The sequence below is a fragment of the Anopheles stephensi genome, chromosome 2 (genome assembly GCF_013141755.1).
Source record: "Anopheles stephensi strain Indian chromosome 2, UCI_ANSTEP_V1.0, whole genome shotgun sequence".
In the NCBI taxonomy this organism is placed as follows: Eukaryota; Metazoa; Arthropoda; class Insecta; order Diptera; family Culicidae; genus Anopheles; species Anopheles stephensi.
Genome location: NC_050202.1, coordinates 17,494,498 through 17,512,959, shown reverse-complemented (window position 1 = coordinate 17,512,959; position 18,462 = coordinate 17,494,498). Strand labels below are relative to the sequence as shown.

The 18,462-nt window shown below is 41.6% G+C and overlaps 1 protein-coding gene across 6 annotated transcripts in view; it reads right to left on the bottom strand.

Annotated features, from left to right (window-relative positions):
- Positions 1-390: 390 nt before the first annotated feature.
- The window catches only part of LOC118507266 (SOX domain-containing protein dichaete), a 210,875-nt gene continuing 192,803 nt past the window's right edge, over positions 391-18,462 (bottom strand). For all 6 annotated transcript variants that reach the window (XM_036045558.1, XM_036045559.1, XM_036045563.1 and 3 more), the window contains 3 exons: positions 15,986-16,180; positions 15,816-15,898; positions 391-1,842 (listed from right to left, as the gene is read on the bottom strand). In XM_036045558.1, coding sequence (XP_035901451.1) covers positions 1,072-1,842; positions 15,816-15,898; positions 15,986-16,180 — 1,049 coding nt within the window. In that variant the 3' untranslated portion in view covers positions 391-1,071. The remainder of the gene's footprint in view (positions 1,843-15,815; positions 15,899-15,985; positions 16,181-18,462) is intronic.

The window sequence follows — 18,462 nt, the reverse complement described above, 5'->3', positions numbered from 1 at the left end:
CGCTGATTTAAAAATATGTCCCAATATTGCATACTTTTGGGTCAAAATTGTGTGCATTGCTTAGAAAACCATATGTTGTGCGCATTGCATACAATACAGGCTGAAAATCACACCTCACACAACTTGATAACCTATTTCACGTTCTCACGTATAGATGGCGCTTTGACGGAAAGTTTAAAGCAACGGTTATTTACAAGCTCAAATTGATTCTGCTCCACAGATGATTAATTTACTAATTTCTTTCGATTTAAAATATTTCGTATGTAGAATTGAATTATAACAATAGAAAATATGTTTCATTTCTAGCCGTCATAATAAATTAATAAATATGTTTCATTTTTTTAAACTAAACTTAAAATTTAATGAACAAGTAAAGCCGAAGAGCTACTCTTACTCGCAATTAATTTGTTCCGAAAAGTTTTCGTTCGTTTTATTCAACTTTAACTTAATTATTTGTTTGGATTTATTCCTAAAGTTATCATTATGTGCGTTCAATTTCGTTAATTCATTTAATTCCTTTCCTTCCGCAAAAGCCATGCATCATTTTATTCAATTCGAACTCTGCATCTCAACCTCTCTCTCTCGATCCTTAGCATCTTCTTGACTTTGCACTATTTAAGCTATGAATAAATGAATGTTCGAAGACGGATCTAACCTTTCCCGACATGGTGACTCTGTTCTGTTGCGTTTCGTTCTCTAAGAAGTGTTCCAAAGCGGAACAGTATGACCGTGATAGAGGGGTTCGTTTTAAAATGATTTATATACCAGCACAGGCGGTTGGTCATTCTTACACCTTATTTATAGCCACATATTTACTCATTAGTGTCGTTTAATGCCTTGGTGCCAATCGTACGGCACCTTAATGTTCCCCAATCCACTCTATTGCACCTGTTACCGCATTGTAAGTGCGTTATCGGCTGGCAAATAAATAAAAGCTTGAGCATCGGACTCACACGGCTTCCCTAGGCGTGCGCTACCACTTTCCCATCCCCGTGCGTAAAATCGACTTCGTATACTTCGTTGAGACGTCCTGGCCTAGTAGTCTCGATCAACCATCAGCTCGGAGTTGGGTCAAAAGATGACGGTCAACGGTCGTCGGTATTCGCCGGCAGATCCTCCTCCAACACCACTGCCTCCACCACTCGCCCCTGAACTCCCACCACCGTTGGCGGCCGCTTGACTGGCAGCCATTGCCGCGGCAGAATACTGGTAAAGTCCACTGGCCGCTACTCCACCAGTACCACCACCAACCCCACCAAGCAGACCAGCGCCATAGCTGTGACTGTGCAGCGGTGAACCTTCGAGCGGTTCCACGATCTGAGGCTTAATGTCGGGCGTGACGTCGCTCAGCTGGGGCGTTGATTCTCGCTCGTCAATTACGCTACCGCTGCCACCTCCACCACCACCACCATTCTGCAGCTGATGCTGATGATGCAGCGGATGGTGTAGATGTGATGACTGCTGATGTTGCTGCTGGTGTTGTTGCTGTTGCTGTTGGTGCTGCTGCTGTTGCTGCTGTTGGTGTTGTTGATGTTGTTGGTGTTGCTGCTGGGTTGCACTGCTGCCGCCGCTGCTGCTGCTGCCACTGAGCTGCTGCTGAGCGGTCGAACCGTAGATCTTGGAAATGTCGAACGCGTAGTTGGCAGCGGCCTGGGCCCGGTCCTGGTACATCTTCGAGTCGAAGTAAGCCTTCGTCAGGACGGAGGTTGGATCGAGATAGGCGCTGTACGGGTTGGTCTGCGATTTGGTCGTGTCGTAGAGGGCTCCGGCAGCGGCGGTGTTGAGGTATGCGCTGCGATCGAGAGCAAACTTCGACACGTCCATCTGGGATGCGATCGATGACTGAAATGAAGGAGTATAAGAACAGCGTATTAGTCATCCAGTTTTGGATTGAGCTAATGATTGAACTTTATGCCATCCACAAGAACAGAGGAGACCCGAGCATGGTTCATGTGTCCGCCAGATACGGCCGGGATATAGGATTGTCAGTCGACGGCGCTAGAACGTTAGCAATATCGAGGACTGCTGCAGCTGTCCAAGACCGTGAGGCAGTTTATAGCGCCTGATATGTAAGTTAGTAAGTATCATGAGAATGTAGATCACGATCATCATCAGTACGGTCTGGATTGGATAGTTAAGATTAGCTTTTCCCACCTTGCGCAGTCGTTGTCGTTGGTGGGTTGAAGAGCGTTGGAGAAAAAGTTCGTAGCGCTTTTCAATACTTCGCGATCTATCTCTTGTACTTTGCGTAATTTTTACTGCTTAATGTTTGTATGACAATTAATATGTTGTCAATTTGAAGACTTTCAATAAGTGCCAAGTAGTTAAAATAGAGATTACCAAAATGGAATACTCAGAAGGGACCTTTGTGCCACAAGACTTTGATCCATTACGCTTCATTCGTCTCTTCTCGTAGAAGTGTGCGGTTCGAGGAGATTACTGCATTAAAGTACTTTTAGTAAACAAAGCCTTCTCTTAAAGAGAGTTAAGTTATCTTATTAAAGAGAGAGGGAGAGAGAAAGTATAAGCTTCGGAGAGAAGAGGGTATATCTGTATCTTACAAGTCCGTGCAGCAACGTTTGAAGAAGCTCGACAGGTATGATGCATTTGGAAATGGAAGAGCTATCTGATGGCTCTAACAGGGAATCGACTAGGGTGATCGACTAAATTTAGATTAAGCGTCAAGTAAACTTATAGGACTCCAGGCCGAATAACGAAGAGAGCTTCTTCTTCCTCATATTCCCTTTATTTCGATATTAAAACTTCGAGAGGTCCTTCTTAGTCTGCCTTTTCTTTCTATCCTTACTTGATAATATCCGTAACAGCCTGTGCAGAGCGATGGTACGGATGGGTAAGGACAATATTAAAAGTCTGTTCGAAGTTTAGGAAGCTCTAGCAATGTTTTGATGCTTTCCCGGCTTCTGGTTCTGATGATCATAATCCATAGTCGTCCTAAAGATGCCTATGAGAATCAGAGTATACTATAAGAGATCGTGGAAAACAAGGCTAATCCAGTTAGTCCATGGTTACATCCAGATCTCTAGTTTTCAAAAACTCTTGGATTGGAAAATCTTGTTTGTCTACAAGACGATACATAAAGACATTATTTTGCTATTCTCTCATACTAACGCCACGCATCAAAAGAAGAGATAATAGTGAATTCAAGAATTATGATTGCCTACAAGATTTTGATTAACAAAGACTTTTGCATCCCACACGATTTTAGATGAAGACGCTCCTGCATAAACCATCGTCCAATCTCTAGAAGAACTCTAATCACTCACTTCTTCCTCGCAAAGTTCATCGATTCTTTATTCCACTTCCATTGGATGATTGTATCATCGCAGCTTTACGATCGCGACACCACAGATCGCAATCCTATAACACACCTAAGCAACTCCTATTTCCGGGCTTATTTGGATAGCAAATCGCTCTCGATCAACGGGCCAGATTGCAGAGCTGTGCAAAGGTGTTATAAAAACGGATGCTTCGTAACTATCCACCAGAAAATGCAAATCACCATCAGCTGTGGCCTTGTTGGCAAGGGAAGCTCGAATGGTTTACAGCACGTTTTACTACACTCTGTTCCAATTATGTGTTGAAGGAAGAAGATTATGCTTTTGTAGAGAAACACAACGGAGCTTATACGCATTCGGACACGAACAATAAACCTGGCGTCATTACAGTAGGATGGTAGTGGCCATGTCCACCAGCAATAAACTTGTAAAGGAATAAAATAGCATTGCTGCTTTCGGATGGCATCAGTGTTGAAGTGGTGTTGAACGATCTTGAACGATCACATGATGGTAGATAAAGGCAGTTGAAGATCGTACAAGGAGAGGACGATAAAGGTGTCTGGTTTTCTAGGTAGCTAAAGATTCTAAAACACGAAAAAAGTCTCTCTTCTGAACTATCAACACCGAAAGTGATGTGATGATCCCAACCAACGGGGGATGATCGAACCAAGCGTTCCTTCCAGCTGACGCATCTCGAAAAAAAGCAACACAGACGACGAATCGGTGAAATGAAAAATTCGATAATCTCCCACAAAACAAGAAGCTAAAATATGATTCCCCCGCGCAGAATGAGCTTCCTCGCAAAACGCTGTGGCGTCGATCGCGCCGCATGCCACTGTCGGTGTCGACTGCGGTACGACGCGCGGTTGTTTTTGGCGGCGCACGGACGCATGGTTTTGCTTCTTCTTCAAGACAAAGAAAATATCACACACACACACACGATCTAAAAACAGCAACAACTGGAAGCTAACCATTGCGGAAAATAAAATAAAACGCCCCATGACGACTGCCGCCTGCAGCTGTTTTAATATTCAAATTAGTTCTTCTCCAATGGCTGGATGATTGGGTCGAAGGATTGTGATGGCAAGCAATATGGTGGATATGTGCCACCGCTGGGTTTATCTTATCTTGGGCGATATCTTGCCTGCCTGCTGGACTTGTGTGATCGTATCATACGCGCCATAAAGGCAACTATGTGTCATATAGTTAAAATATTGCTAGTGTTTTGTTGACGATTGGTTAGATTTATCAAATTGTTCCTATTGTTTTTAAATAGGATCCGAGTTTAAAAAGTTATGACAATGTACTCTTGTTGTCTTTGTCCATCGTTGAGGATACATTGAAATGTTTATCTTTGTTCAGTAGTATTACATATATAATATTCTAATTTTGTGAAAAGCTTAAATTGAAAAATAATCAGTTTTTGTAATAATACCTTAATTTTACCATAAAGTCTAAAAGCTCTCATCCAGCCATTGTCTTTCAGAAGTAAGAGTAAGACCAAATTTTCATTCGAGCTGTACGGTGGCCTCACCATTGTGCAGTGAAGTAGACTTGCCAGGCTCATGTCATGAGGATGACACCAGCCGACCCTGCCCGTAAAGTTCTCTTAGGCCGTCCACATATACAGAGGAGACGTGGTAGACCTATATTGAGATGGAGTGATGGCGTTCAACGGTTTGGATGATAAATTCACCAACGACAACGCTGAACTGTAAGCCGAATCGAGGATTTTTGCAGCAGGTCAATACCGCGAAAAAGTTGTAGACAAGGCAAAACAAATATGCATTTCTAAATAAAAAAAGACTTTGTTAATATCAACTACAACTGCTTTTTTCTAGATTCTGGAATTCTGGAGAAAGTGCCTGTGTCTATTGGGAGACTTATTGGGGCCACCGAGATTGTGATGTACTTATTGTGATTAGGACCAGATTGTCTGACCCTTGAAATGCATCAAAAACTTTATCAATGTGAAACTTTCATACAGTGCTTTAAACTTCCGTCTTAACGGATTAGAATATGCTGGACCATACGAGCATTGTTAAACAAATATCATCGTTCATGTCTGAGACGAAGTCTTCCATGTGACAACCAGTGAGAATGTGCAGAAGACAGAGCTCGAGAGAGATTCCTGCGGTGGGCAAGTCGTAGAATGAAGTGACTCCCAACTGACCTCAATAGATCTGAATAGAACTGCCGATCAACAGAATTTGCACAGAAATAGTTACGAATTAGAGACTTTTTTTTCAGAACAGCCATTTCCAAGGTCCGTGGGTATAATTTTTAATGCCCTTTCTCTAGTTTTTAATGGAAATGCTTCCTATAATCATTGTTAGCTAGGCTAATACGAAAACCTACTCCAGAATGCTAGCTAGACCAATTCCTCGGATTCTCTCTCTATCTCTCTCTCTCTCTCTGTCGCTCTTTCTCTTACTCTTCTAGGCCTAACGACCTATTAGATCTTGCCTGCCATTTCTGGCTTACCAGTCTTAATGGTTCTGGCTTACTAGTCTTCTTACGGGGGAGCGGTCTAGATGAAATTTGAATTCCGGTGCTGCCGTATGAAATCTATTAACAGGAGCTTTGGTTGTGGTCTAGGATTACAACAGTTTAGTTAACAAACCTATTCCCAAAAATAAAATTCTTCTTCTCCTAGGAACTACAAAACCTCGAGAGGTCTGCATTTTATGGTCTTCTTGGCTTGGTTTCACCAGTAGTTTTGGACGGACGTAGGAATGTAGGTCTGGACGGAATTTAGAAACAGCTTCAGTAATTCGAAAGATCGATCAGAGGCACACCTGACCGCCGAAAAAGAATTAGCAGGACAGACCAACGATTAGACATCTTATTAGTCACATGGATAGAGATGTAAAGAGGAAGAGATTTCCTTTAACACCTTCCCATTTATGCCTTAGAACAATAACACTCCCAGATCGGATGCAGTAAAACCATACCATCCCGAAGGTCGTATCGAAACTGCACCCCCGAAGGAGCATTCGATCACGATCTTGAGATCTAGCAGTGTGTCATTCGTGTGTCTTTAACCGTCGACTATGGAGAAACAGTTGGAGAAGCGAAACGAGACGGACTGGATGACGGTGCGTTGCTGTGGGTTTATGAATTTAAATAACAAGTAAAATAATAAATAACTTCAAATAAATAACCAGTAATGAATGTGCCGCTGCTGTTGCCTTCTTCACACCGTTCTCCGCGAAGTTCGAGCTACAACCGGCGTGAGTGTGCCCGTTCCTTCTATCCGTCCGGTCCGTTTCCGTCCTTAGCGTGCACATTCATTTTTTACATAATGCTTGGGCATGGGGAGGGGGTGGGTAGGTTGTTTTTTTTTCATCACCTTGCCACATTCGCGAACGTGATCGAGCGTGAACGAGACGCTCGTTAAGCGGCCATTGTTTGAGTGTCATCTTTTGTCAGTGCATTCTTTCGTTCGGCTTCATTTCTTAAGACTTCCTTTCCGTTGCTGTTGTCATTTTGGGGCGGTTTTTTCTTCTTCTGCTCTTTTGTCTGTTGTTTTGTTTCCCTTTTTATTTGTGTGTATTTGTATTGTTTAACACTTATTTTGATCGAGTTATAGATTTTTGGGCTTTGTTATTTATAATATTTAGTTTTCCAAAACATCAAATCAGAAGGACCTAACCCAAATCTTATTCACACATTTAATAACAAGTAAATAACACCACTTCCAGCACCTATTTTTCTCACCCTATTCAAATCGCCATAGCCAGCACACAAGTATAAAAGAATGTCTTAATTTGACATTGACTTGGCGAAATTTCGATCCAGCAGAAGAAAAACTTGCCGAAATAACCGTCGACAGCATCGTTTCCATTTGTTTGCGCCACAGCTAATGGACAATAATTAGACGGCTTATGGGGCGTCATTTAGTCTTTCCGGTCAGCTTCCGGCCTTACCCGCCCTTTTGTGTTTGATTGAAATAAGAAGCAACACTATTTGTTCCGGACGGACTTTTGACTTTTTTCCCTCCGTCGAGGGCTTGTGAGGTGTTCCTCGTTGTGTATATCCTCTGTTTGTGTGAGACAAGCGGCCCTTTGCACGGGATTACTTCACGAGGTCCGTTCCCACCGCACCCTTGCGTGGCGGCCGAACAAATGGCAGATGTTTTTGCAGACTTTTTCGCCATACCAGTGAGGGGTACAGTGAGAGAATTGGAAGGGATGCCAAAGGTTAGGTGCGCATGTCCTTGGGGCACACTCTGAGACTGTAATTTTCTGGCCCTCGCATGCCGTGTGCGTCTTTGTGAGGTATTTTTCATGAATTGAACACCTTATCTTGTGGTTCCCTGTAAGCCCCGCAAAACCTATAATCAAATCAAAACAAACTCCAGCGTTGGGCGCTAGGGTGACAAAACCGGGTTGGGATGCCTGGAGGCTGTTAGCTGGTTGTGGTTGTCAGTTCTGATTTTGTTGTATGTGTTTGACGCTTCTGCTTCAGTGATGTGAGAGGTTAACTCCCAAGAAGTAATAATCCTTAGCAAATTGAATAAGGAAATATCTTGAGGAAAATTGAGGACTTGCTATAAACAACAGGACTCTATATCAAACGATAATATTGTGAGAATTTTAATGAAAAACATATAGTTAAATTTCAAATTCATCACACACGGTGGTAACAATACGGCATGAAACCATAAAAATAATTAAATAAATAAATAACTAAATAATTAAATGAATGAATAAATATAGAAATAAATGAATAAATAAACAAATAAATAACTAAATAAACAAATAAAGAAATAAGTAAATAAATAAACAAATAAATAAAAATAAAAGTTGTGGAAAAAGATGATAAAAATCTATGAAAAAACATACAAACAAAAGCAAACCAGCAAAAGATAAACAAATAAAATAAAAGACCCGTTCCTCCATTGAAAACCATCTTAGGACAAACAAGACAAGTAAAACCCAAGGTAAAACAAACACAGAACAAAAACCCCTCCCCAAGGTGAGCGTGAATAGACTGGATAATGATACAGTAGGAAGAGCAAAAGTGTTAAAAACATAATTACATCTTGCACCTAGCAGCACACAGGTTAACCTTTACCGGCTTACGTTACCCTGACAGGTTAAATAAATGGCGTACAGATTGAAACATTGCCTTCGGAGCCCAAAAATTATTTGAGCTTGGGGTAATTACTCCACAGAAGCACAGAAGCAAAAGCCTCGATGGTGAAAACGTGCAACCGGGCAGTTAACAAGCTGAGAAATTTCCTAAAAAACACAACCCCGTACAGAGGCACCGTACACACAAACGCCCTCAGAAACTGACGGGCAGCGAATAAGGTGATGATGCACTGTGGGTTTTTCTTAACCACCACCTAATGGTATATGATTAAAAGAAATGATGCGATAAATATAATATTTTCAACCTTCCCTCTTCAACACTTACGGTTCGGACGCTCATAAATGGTGTCCGCCACTGCGGTGGTTTGATCCAAGAAGTACACCTTCTGCGTAGTACCATGAGTTGGTATGTTTGTTTAGGATTCCAGATTCCATTGTTCGACTGCTGGCTGATTTTCTTAGCCAGCCGAGGTTTTTTTATTCGCACTCAATGACGAACGAAATTCTAAGCCTGTTATCTGTTATCTATAATCACACCGAATGATGGTTTGTGAAACGATCCTGCTGAATGGTGCATCCGAAGACAGCTCATTGTGGGAAGCAAATTGCACTTCACAGTCCACAGTGCCATCGTCAATCAACCGTTGCTGCTTACATTGTTGAACTGTGTTGTTTGCCATCGTCCGGTGCTGTTGGAAAATGATAGCCGTTGCGCTTGCTTTTCGCGTCTCGTTTTGCACTTGTTTTACGCGAAGATCAGTGGAAATAAAATCGATTTTGAATTATGTGGGACAAATGAATCGATCGTGTGGGTTGGGAATGTAAGGAGTTTGAACTAGATTGCTGCATCTTTGCTTAAAGCATACAGATTTCGAAATAGTTAGATTGAGAAGATGATGCTCAATTATTTTAAAAATAGTAGAATATTATTTTATAATCGTTCTGGGATTATTTGATCGAGTACCTATCATGAAACCAATGACGTTCGCGCAAGTTTACTCCAAAAGACAACGAAAAAGACAGTGTGCACGACCATCGACTACCACGTGAGTGTTATTATAGACATGAGGATTTGCAGTTCAGGGTTAGCATTTGCTTGTCTCAAAAAGGATAATCTAAAAGCCCAGAATGTTAGGCGATTATAAATCTTTGGATGAAAATTTCTGTTTATTATAAAGAATCGCAGGGTTCGATATGACTTGTGATGTAGAGCTCGATCTTATTTTAAGACAATTAATTAACCTTCAGAGTAGTTGCTCAGAATCTCTCAGGGAAACATGAAGTCCCTGAAAATTCTGATTTTCACCAATATTTCCAAGCTGGTTGATGCCACCAAGCGATTCAATATGATATTCGCCGTATACATGAGTAGAACTTCAAACCTCCCCATCTTGGGGGACATCTTTAAATTTGGCTGATGAAATTAAGCCAAATGAAGTGAAGTCTTTCATCAGCTTTCTTTAAATTTTAGCGATCGAATCACACAATAGTAATCTGGTAAAATTTCACTCTAGCTATAGGAGTGAAGTGTGCAAGTCTTCGTTTTGAATAGATTCTTAAGAAATATTGGCAGGCTTAGCAAGTTACGTGATGCTTTAGGGATTTTTTTCAAGAAGATTTTGAATGAAGCTGTTGCAATGCCTGTGCGTTCGCTTCCTGATATTTCTACATTATGATCATCTCGTAGGACATTTTTAAATCCTATAAACATGAGGCCAAACTACATACAAAATGCTCTTTGATCTTCTAGGATGTGATGTGGTCCTGATCCTCAATAGACCCGGAGCCAGTGCTCACAAGTAATTAGAAATAAAGCAGAAACTTACTTTAATAAGCGATTATTCGCCCTGGTCGACCTAAAAATTATATTTTACCATTTTAGATTATTTTCCTGTCGCGTCTTATACAGACCTGTACAGAAATATACGAACATCTGTTTAATGATAAAAATGTATTAACGTCAAATTGTCGCCTTAAAATCTTAAGACCAAATTGTCGCCTTAAGATAATTAAAAGTTTTAAGTATTTTCTATTGTAATGTAAAGTTTCAAAATTCTTCTTAAATAATGAAGTGTGATTTTGAAGACCAATTTAAAATCTAAACTCAATTCTTGTGATACCTCTCACGCAAACTATGAAAAACCTTTGGACAATATTGTTCTTAGGAAAACAAACTAGTTCTCACGACATTCCTGCCACTCAACACAAAGCAACACACCTGATCTCGTTTCATCCCACTCCAGCGATTGCCCCAGAGCCAATCATTTACCGCCGGACCGTACCGAACAGCAAATCATCTCCGAATCATGATCGGCACTTCTCATTAGCTGGAAAAACGTGGCTAAACAGCCATTTCATCTGACTCGGAATTCGGCACAAACCGCAACCCAAGCCGAACGAGATTCATTCATTGGAAGGTCGAATCGATTCCGAGGATCGAATTTTATACCCCATTTGCTATGGCCGTCCAATTTCTCACCGACTTCGCGGCCTCCAATAAACATCTTCATCTGCTACGGAAAAGTGGAAATCGATTTACCGGGCCCGGGACGAACGGTGTAACCCGGGATCATTGAAACTGATCCAATTTCTTACTTAATCGTCCATCCGATCGTCCGGCTGGGAAAAGCTGGCCGAACGGTTAGGAGCGTTTCGTTGGGTAGCGCTGGGGAACTTAAGCCGATTCTGGCGCAATCATTAGCACCAACAGTTTTTTCCCATGATCGAGAAGAATCATCCCACCGATGGGTGCGATGATGTGTGCTTGTTTAGACAATGGGGAAAATAGCAGAAAATTGCTAGAACAACAATGCCGTTCCGTTCCGTATCCCTATGGAGTTTTTTTTATGAGCTCCCACTAGAAAGCAAAGTTTCTCACGATTTCCACCGGCCGGAAGGCTTCGTATTGCGGAACAGGAGAAAAATAAATCATACTGAAGGAGAAAGTAAACACTTGAAAACAATGACAGATCGGGAAAAAAATTCTTCGTGCATGATTCGAAATATCAACATCCCGGAGTTTGGTAAGGAGAGCCCAACCCGGCTGCCATGTCTGGGTAAAAATGACCGTCCGCGTAGGGTGTCGTTGTCAAAATCTAAACAGTGACAATCGTTGGAAAAGCAAACACCTCACCACACCACACCACATTTGCGTACAATTATGGGGCGTTGTTGAGTCGTCGGTGTAATTATACACACACACACACACCTACCGAACCCTTCACCAAATAAAAAAAGGCCTGGAATACGCACATTTTACCAAACCCTGTACTCTCTTAACAGTGCTGAAGTTGCACAATGAAAAATAGAATAGAAAAATCGGGGAACGGTTTTCCGTAAACGGTTTGAACAACAAACGGTGACAATTTTGCTGGCTGCCCCTCTCTCTTTCTCTTCGAGCAAAAGGGAGAGTTTGTTTTACTTCCTATTATGCGTATTTTGGTGGAATATGAAAAAAACTATGTGTTTGTTTGTTTAGAAGACTACCGGCGCAATACTGCTGTGAGTGAGATTCGAACTAGCGGCCGGCACACACCACACCAGAAAGAAGCCTTTGTTAGACGCCTGTTTTGTTTGCTCACATGCGAGGGTGAAACATCTTTGACTGACAGTGAATTTTGAAACGGAATTTTAAAGTGTTTTTTGAGAACACAATTTAGTCTATTCCCATTTGTGTCTTAAGAGATATAAAATATAATTGAGTTATGAGTATCTTTGTAACAGATTCGATTTATTTAAAGAAATTGGCGTTTGTTTTAAATACTTGATTATTCTGTTACTAGGTTGTAAATATATGTTTTCTTCATACTTGCATCGACAAGGTTTGGCATGAGGTTATTTGTACACTTACAGTCTTCACCTTAACGTATAACTCAACAGAGAAAAAACATTGACAAACTTTGTATTCATTAGCATGCTCAAAACTGAGGCCAATAAATTATCGGACAAATATTATAACAAAATCAATAAAATAAATTAAACACAAACCCGAGTTTCCCGTGATTTAACATTGATTTGGTTAATTTAAAAATAATTTAATAATTGATACAAATAATATAAGAAGAACGCTTTTCTTCCTGGCCTAACGACCATTTAGGGTCAAGCTTGCCATTTCTGGCTTACTAGACTTAATGATACCTCGTAGTTGGATAGTCAGTCCTCACTACGGGGGAACGGCCCGGATGGGATTAGAACCCCGGTACTGCCTTATAAAGACCGGCTCTAAACGCCCTAGAACGCTTTAAGAACCAGTATAAAACCCATTTCAGTAACTCTGAAGTGGATGAAATCTTGCAGAAATAGCTCATACTGACGCAAGTTTTGAAAATTACTGACCATGGCTCTAAATTTTCAAGTCTGCTTTTACTGTCCTTTCTCCTGATTTTTTTTAATTATCGATTACAGATGACCATAAACCGCCCTATAAAATAAACTAAAATATACTATTTCTTCTTTGGCACTAAAACCTTAAGAGGTCTCGGCTTGCAATTTCTGGCTTATTAAAATTTATGGCTTACCGCATTGCCGGATAGTCAGTCCTCAATTTGGGGGAGCGGCCCAGATGAGACTTGAACCCCGGTCCTACCGTATGAAGACTGGTGCTGCTGTCGCATCTATCACCGAGCCACCCTATGACTTTTACTACTTTATTTTACCCGTAGCTGGATAGTCAGTCTAGCGTACGCAAAGGCGGTCTGAATGGGATTTGAACTCAGGTTTTGTCGTGTACAGACCGGTGACCGTAATTACCTCGGCCACGGTCCGGCCCCAAAACTGCAGAAAAATCTTAATTTAAAAAAAAAATCCGAAACCTCAACATTAAACCATAACTAATAGTATTTGGCGCTTGCAGTTGGTTCATGTTTGAAATCCTATACATGGAAAGCGAATAGTAAGCGATTCAACTATTTTTCTTTGGAATTTAAAGCACTTAGGATAACTTTGAAAATGAGTTTTGAAACAAAAGTAACCTTAACTTAATATATTTTACATTTTCTATGTCTTACTGTTTTAGTAGTAAAGAATAGTGTGACGAGCATTAAACCATCAGAAATTTATGAATTTTGTGTTCGTTTAACCCTACTCACTGTATTGTCTCGAGCTATTATAAACACTCAGTCTTCTCTCTTTAAACATCCTTGATTATATTTGAAAAAAATATGTGAAAACTAATTCAAATTGCGGACTTGAATTTAGTAAAGTAATTAGCGGTCTAAATGATTTATCTAGCGACGTTTGAAAACCGCAATCGAAAATATTGGACATTTTACCTTAAAAACCCTGAAGTTTCTTTAATCCTGTTTAATGATTTACTTTTCCCTTCCTTTAAAATTATTTTTTAACCAACATTTTATCTGTGCTAATATAGTCTTTTCCAATTAATATTAATTAAATAAACCTTTGCCTGCGCTTCTAAAGTTGACAATGCTTAATCTAAATACGAGGCAATTTTCACTTTCAACCTGAACAGCACACGACGGTCGTATCATTTATTTCAATTTCCATCTACCTCATAACCAGTGTTTCAATATCACAACCAATAACAAGCCGGTTGTGTAATTTTTGACACCATCCCGAGCGTCACGCTAACCCCATCCTTAAGCCAAGCAATCAACCGCCAATCCATCAAATCCCACTTAATCATTAAACCAGCACCGCTTAAAACAATCATCCCGATCCGTTTAACGCCGTTTACCAATCTTCTGCTACCGTGTAAAACACTCACAGACAGCACACACACACACACTTTCACGCTCCCCTTCCAAATACGGAACGAACCCCAAAAAAAAAAAATACAGAGTTTGACATGAAAATCATCCCCGTAGCCCGTCGATCAGACAAATCGATCGAAATAAATGAAAATAACTACCGGGCCCGATACAGCCGATAATTCCTATAATTTGATCGGTCATAGTGGAAACCGTCGAATTATCACTTAAACCACTACCGAAGGGCAGCACAGCTTTACCGGTTGGGAAAAGTGTAAGAGAAAAAAAAACAATCCTCTCCGATTAACTTCCACACGAGCGGATGAGCCATCAACGCCGATCAAGATGCGAAGCGAGAGAAAGCCTCGAAGCGACCGAAAGCCACAAGGAAGAAGGTGAAGGCAACACGAAACGAAACAACCCCTAAAGTGTTAAATCATCAAATTAATCTTGTAATCATTTTAAACACAGCGTTATGCTTCCACTCCCAATCGGTGCTCCGTCTTCATAGACAACTTCATCAACCGGTCCCAGCCCGCACATGTTCCTGGATGGTTCCCGGACCTACGATTTCCTGGCCACAGGTATCATCGGTTCGAGTTCGTGGAGCTGAGCATGCCTTCGGAAGAAGGAGGAAACTTGTTTACGGTTTGTTAAACGCTTCTAGCAGCAAACCAGGGGAAGAGATACGGTCGGGAAACTCTTCAACTTCAAGTCATAAAACTGGTGCAAAGTAGAATGGATTGAACATCAGCAACAAAAAAAGGGTAACTGCTAGAAGCTACCCATAATCGGCTCCAATTATAGATGATTTCACAGTCAAAATGTTTCTCTCCGAAGAGGTCTTCTAGAGCACCGTACATCTCTATTCGCTTTTTACTTCTGGTTTGTGTTAACCATCTGCTGCTTTTGTTGAACAGAAAGGATGGAAACATGGTACAAGAATTTAAACCCGCTTCCACAGTGTCACTGTTTCCCACTGTACATTTCTCCTGGAAGGTCTCCAGATGCAATTAACTTAATTAACTCCAACACTTTGAAGGCAGCTGACAGTCGCTCAGTAGTAAGCCTCCCACGAAATCACGGGCCCGCCAACAAATAACGGCCATTTCCTGTTCCAGCACTCGCTTCACTCGCTGGCAGCTCCAGGCGATGGTTGAGCAAGAAGCTGATGATGATGGGGACATCAGCATGACAAACAACTAATCAAGTGAGTGACAAATTTCTCAATCAAGGTAGCTACCGTGCGAGGTTCGCCTGCGCTAGACATTGAACCCGCGAAGGTGACATCCGGAAGATCCCACATAGCACTTCAAGTCTTCGAGAGGTGAATCTCTCAAGGAGCGTGGTAATAACCATTCAATGCTAGCAGGAGTGCCACTTGGAACATAAGACACTCGAGTCAGCTACAATGTTTTACCTTTAGGTGAAGATGTAACAGTCTCTGGCTCAATTATAATTTCGGAAACAAACAAAATTATGTCAAACGATTGTCTGCCTGTTGTGAGAGGACCACTTCTCGGAAGGATTGAATGAGAATTTTGGATGCATCTTCAACGACCATTTGACAACTGCAAACTGTCACTTTGAAGTATTGCCCCTCATTGTGTCTTATTGTACGCTCTGTAAAGTCTGATCGCGATCAGACTTGATCGCTGAAGCGGTACAAATCCGCACGTCGGGGACTTATCTCGATCATAATTGAAACTCACCTGTGTCGTGGGTGGACTGGCTTGTGACAAATGGCTGCCTAAATGGTAGGGAGCGCCCGGTGCAAAGTAGCTTGGCGTTATACCTGAAAGCAGACGTTGGTGTGTGATGAGAAAAACGGGACACGGCATATCTCTTTTGCTCACGATGGTTTCGGATTGAAGCTACTTACCGGCTCGCAGGGCATCGACGGGCACCGATGGGTACGTCATCGGGTATGGGTAACCGTCGCGCCGGATTGGCTTTGGCTTCCGGCGTGGCCGATACTTGTAGTCCGGATGTTCTTTCATGTGCATCGCTCGCAAACGCTTCGCTTCGTCGATGAACGGTCGCTTTTCGTCTTCGGTTAATAGCTTCCATTCGGCACCTATGGGAAGGAAAAAAACGTGCAGCTTAGATTAAAGTGAAGTTTTAAGGCAATTTTTTACTGATTAGGCTGCAAGAAGATTGCAGAACTTTGTATTCCGTCCATCTATATAAATACTAAATGTTTTAAACTTGTTCTGACGTACAAGGAAATGTTTTGGACTTATGATTGGATACAGAGGTAGCATCTGTTTTCCTACTTCTATTTCCACACCAGGCCTAGGACTGACATTTTAGCTACAGGCAAAATCAAGTCCAGGAAAGCCATTAATGACAGACCGAGACCTCTCGAGGTTGTTGAGCCAAATAGATTTTTGAATTTGATCGACATTTGGGTATCAATTGGTCAAAATAAACCAAAAACAAAAGATCAATTATTTAACGCTTACATTTTAAAGTGAAGTCTCAGTATGAAGTGTTCTAGGTATTTGATGGTTAAAAATATTAAAAAGTCATATTAGTCTTCGAATTATTCGATTTTAATGTGTCCGGTCCCCCCTAATACCGGGGTTCAACTCCAATCCAGACCGCCTCCCCGTACGCAGCGCTGACTACTTTGCTACGGGTAAATTCAAGCCAGAGAAAGCCACAAATGGCAGTCCGAGACCTCTCGAGGTTGTAGTGCCAAGGAAGAAGAAGAAGAAGTCCCCTTTCTGAGAGTGATGAATTGAATTGATGATGAAGTAATTAGTGATAATATCCGAAGAATCAATTAAAACATTAAATTAAGCATCGTTGGTCACGTCGTGAGAATAACACCGGACGACCCAGATAATCGACCCAGGAACACAGGAGGATTAATAGACAAAGGAGGCGTGGTAGGCATATACTCAGATGGGATGACAGCGCTAATGTGTCGTTCAGAACGACGAACGGATATTCGAATTTCAGGTGACAGCTCGTAACCGTAAGCGATATTGACGTCTTCTCAAGGTCAAAGCAGTTATATGACTAAGATAATAGTCTTCTCTTTGCTTTGCTAAATTCTTCTTCTTCTTCTTTCTTGGCCTTCTAAGGACATGTCTGCCATTTCTGACTTACTAGACTTATTGATACCGCATAGTTGGATAATCAGTCCTCAGTTTGGCGGACCACCGCTTTGCTAAATAAGTTTTGAGGGTCTGAGTTTTATAGGATTGTGCAAAATCAATTTATTTATGCTGTTTGAGTTCTGCATTGCTGAATTCGTTAGCCGGAGGGTTAGTTATTATTTAACCACTTTATAAACAATTTTAAATCAGTTTGTCATACATCGGACAGCTCTATGTCGCACTTATTTGCCAGATTTCAATAATTTATTAAATAGAGGACACACAAAACTGCTTTTACTGCTTCTGGAACTCAAACACAAAAAAGACAAAGCATTCGAACATTCGAATTGGAAAATTGTAAATTATTCGAGCAAGCCGATCCCATTACAACAATGCCAGAAAGGTTATTGATTGCAGTGATTAATTTTCCTTCCTCCACACACTCGAAACACCGGGATAGCAGATTGGATCGGCAATCTGTTGAGGCAGCATAGCTGAACTTCAATTCAAATGGGGCCACTGCTTAGCCCTCGATTGGTTTCACATTAATTTTGCAAACCAGCAACGCAAACTTTACAATAATTTGTAAACAGTGAAATAAAAACTCACACACTCGCACACCGACTGGTTGGCCCTAAACAATTTAACCTACCGCGCTTAACCTTACCCAGGGCTTGAGCGCATTGTTACACAGTCCGATCTACGGCATATGATGCCAGTGCAAATAAAGGCACATCCACACAATCAGCGACTCAGTGGGACGCCTGCCTTGTATATGCCTGCCCGTTCGCCCGCTATCGAATTGTAAACAAATCACACCATTGTTTTCCAACCCCCGTAACCCCGTTCCAACCACCGGGGCGAAAGATGAGAATCATTCCGGAAATTGAACTCGAGCATGAGTGTCCTTTCCCAATTCTCCCCACGACGGAACCTGGGAGAGGGAGGATAGGCCCGATTACACGTCATGCCAGCAAAACTACAAATATTTGCTCACATCCTTAACAACAATGACGCTGCACCATTTTGTCCTACCGTCCGCACATCCTCGTGGTCCTGACGTTTTCCAGCCAGTGTGTGTGTGTGTGTGTTTTTTTTCCTGGTGGCTTTGGCCAAGGGTTCCATAATTCCGTGAAGTGGTTTGTTTCCGTCAGTCTCAGCTCTCAAGCTGCAAGGAACTGCTGCGTCCAACTAACTGGTTGTGCATACGGGCGTGCAGTGAAGTGTTCGTGTTGGGAAAATAAATCTACCG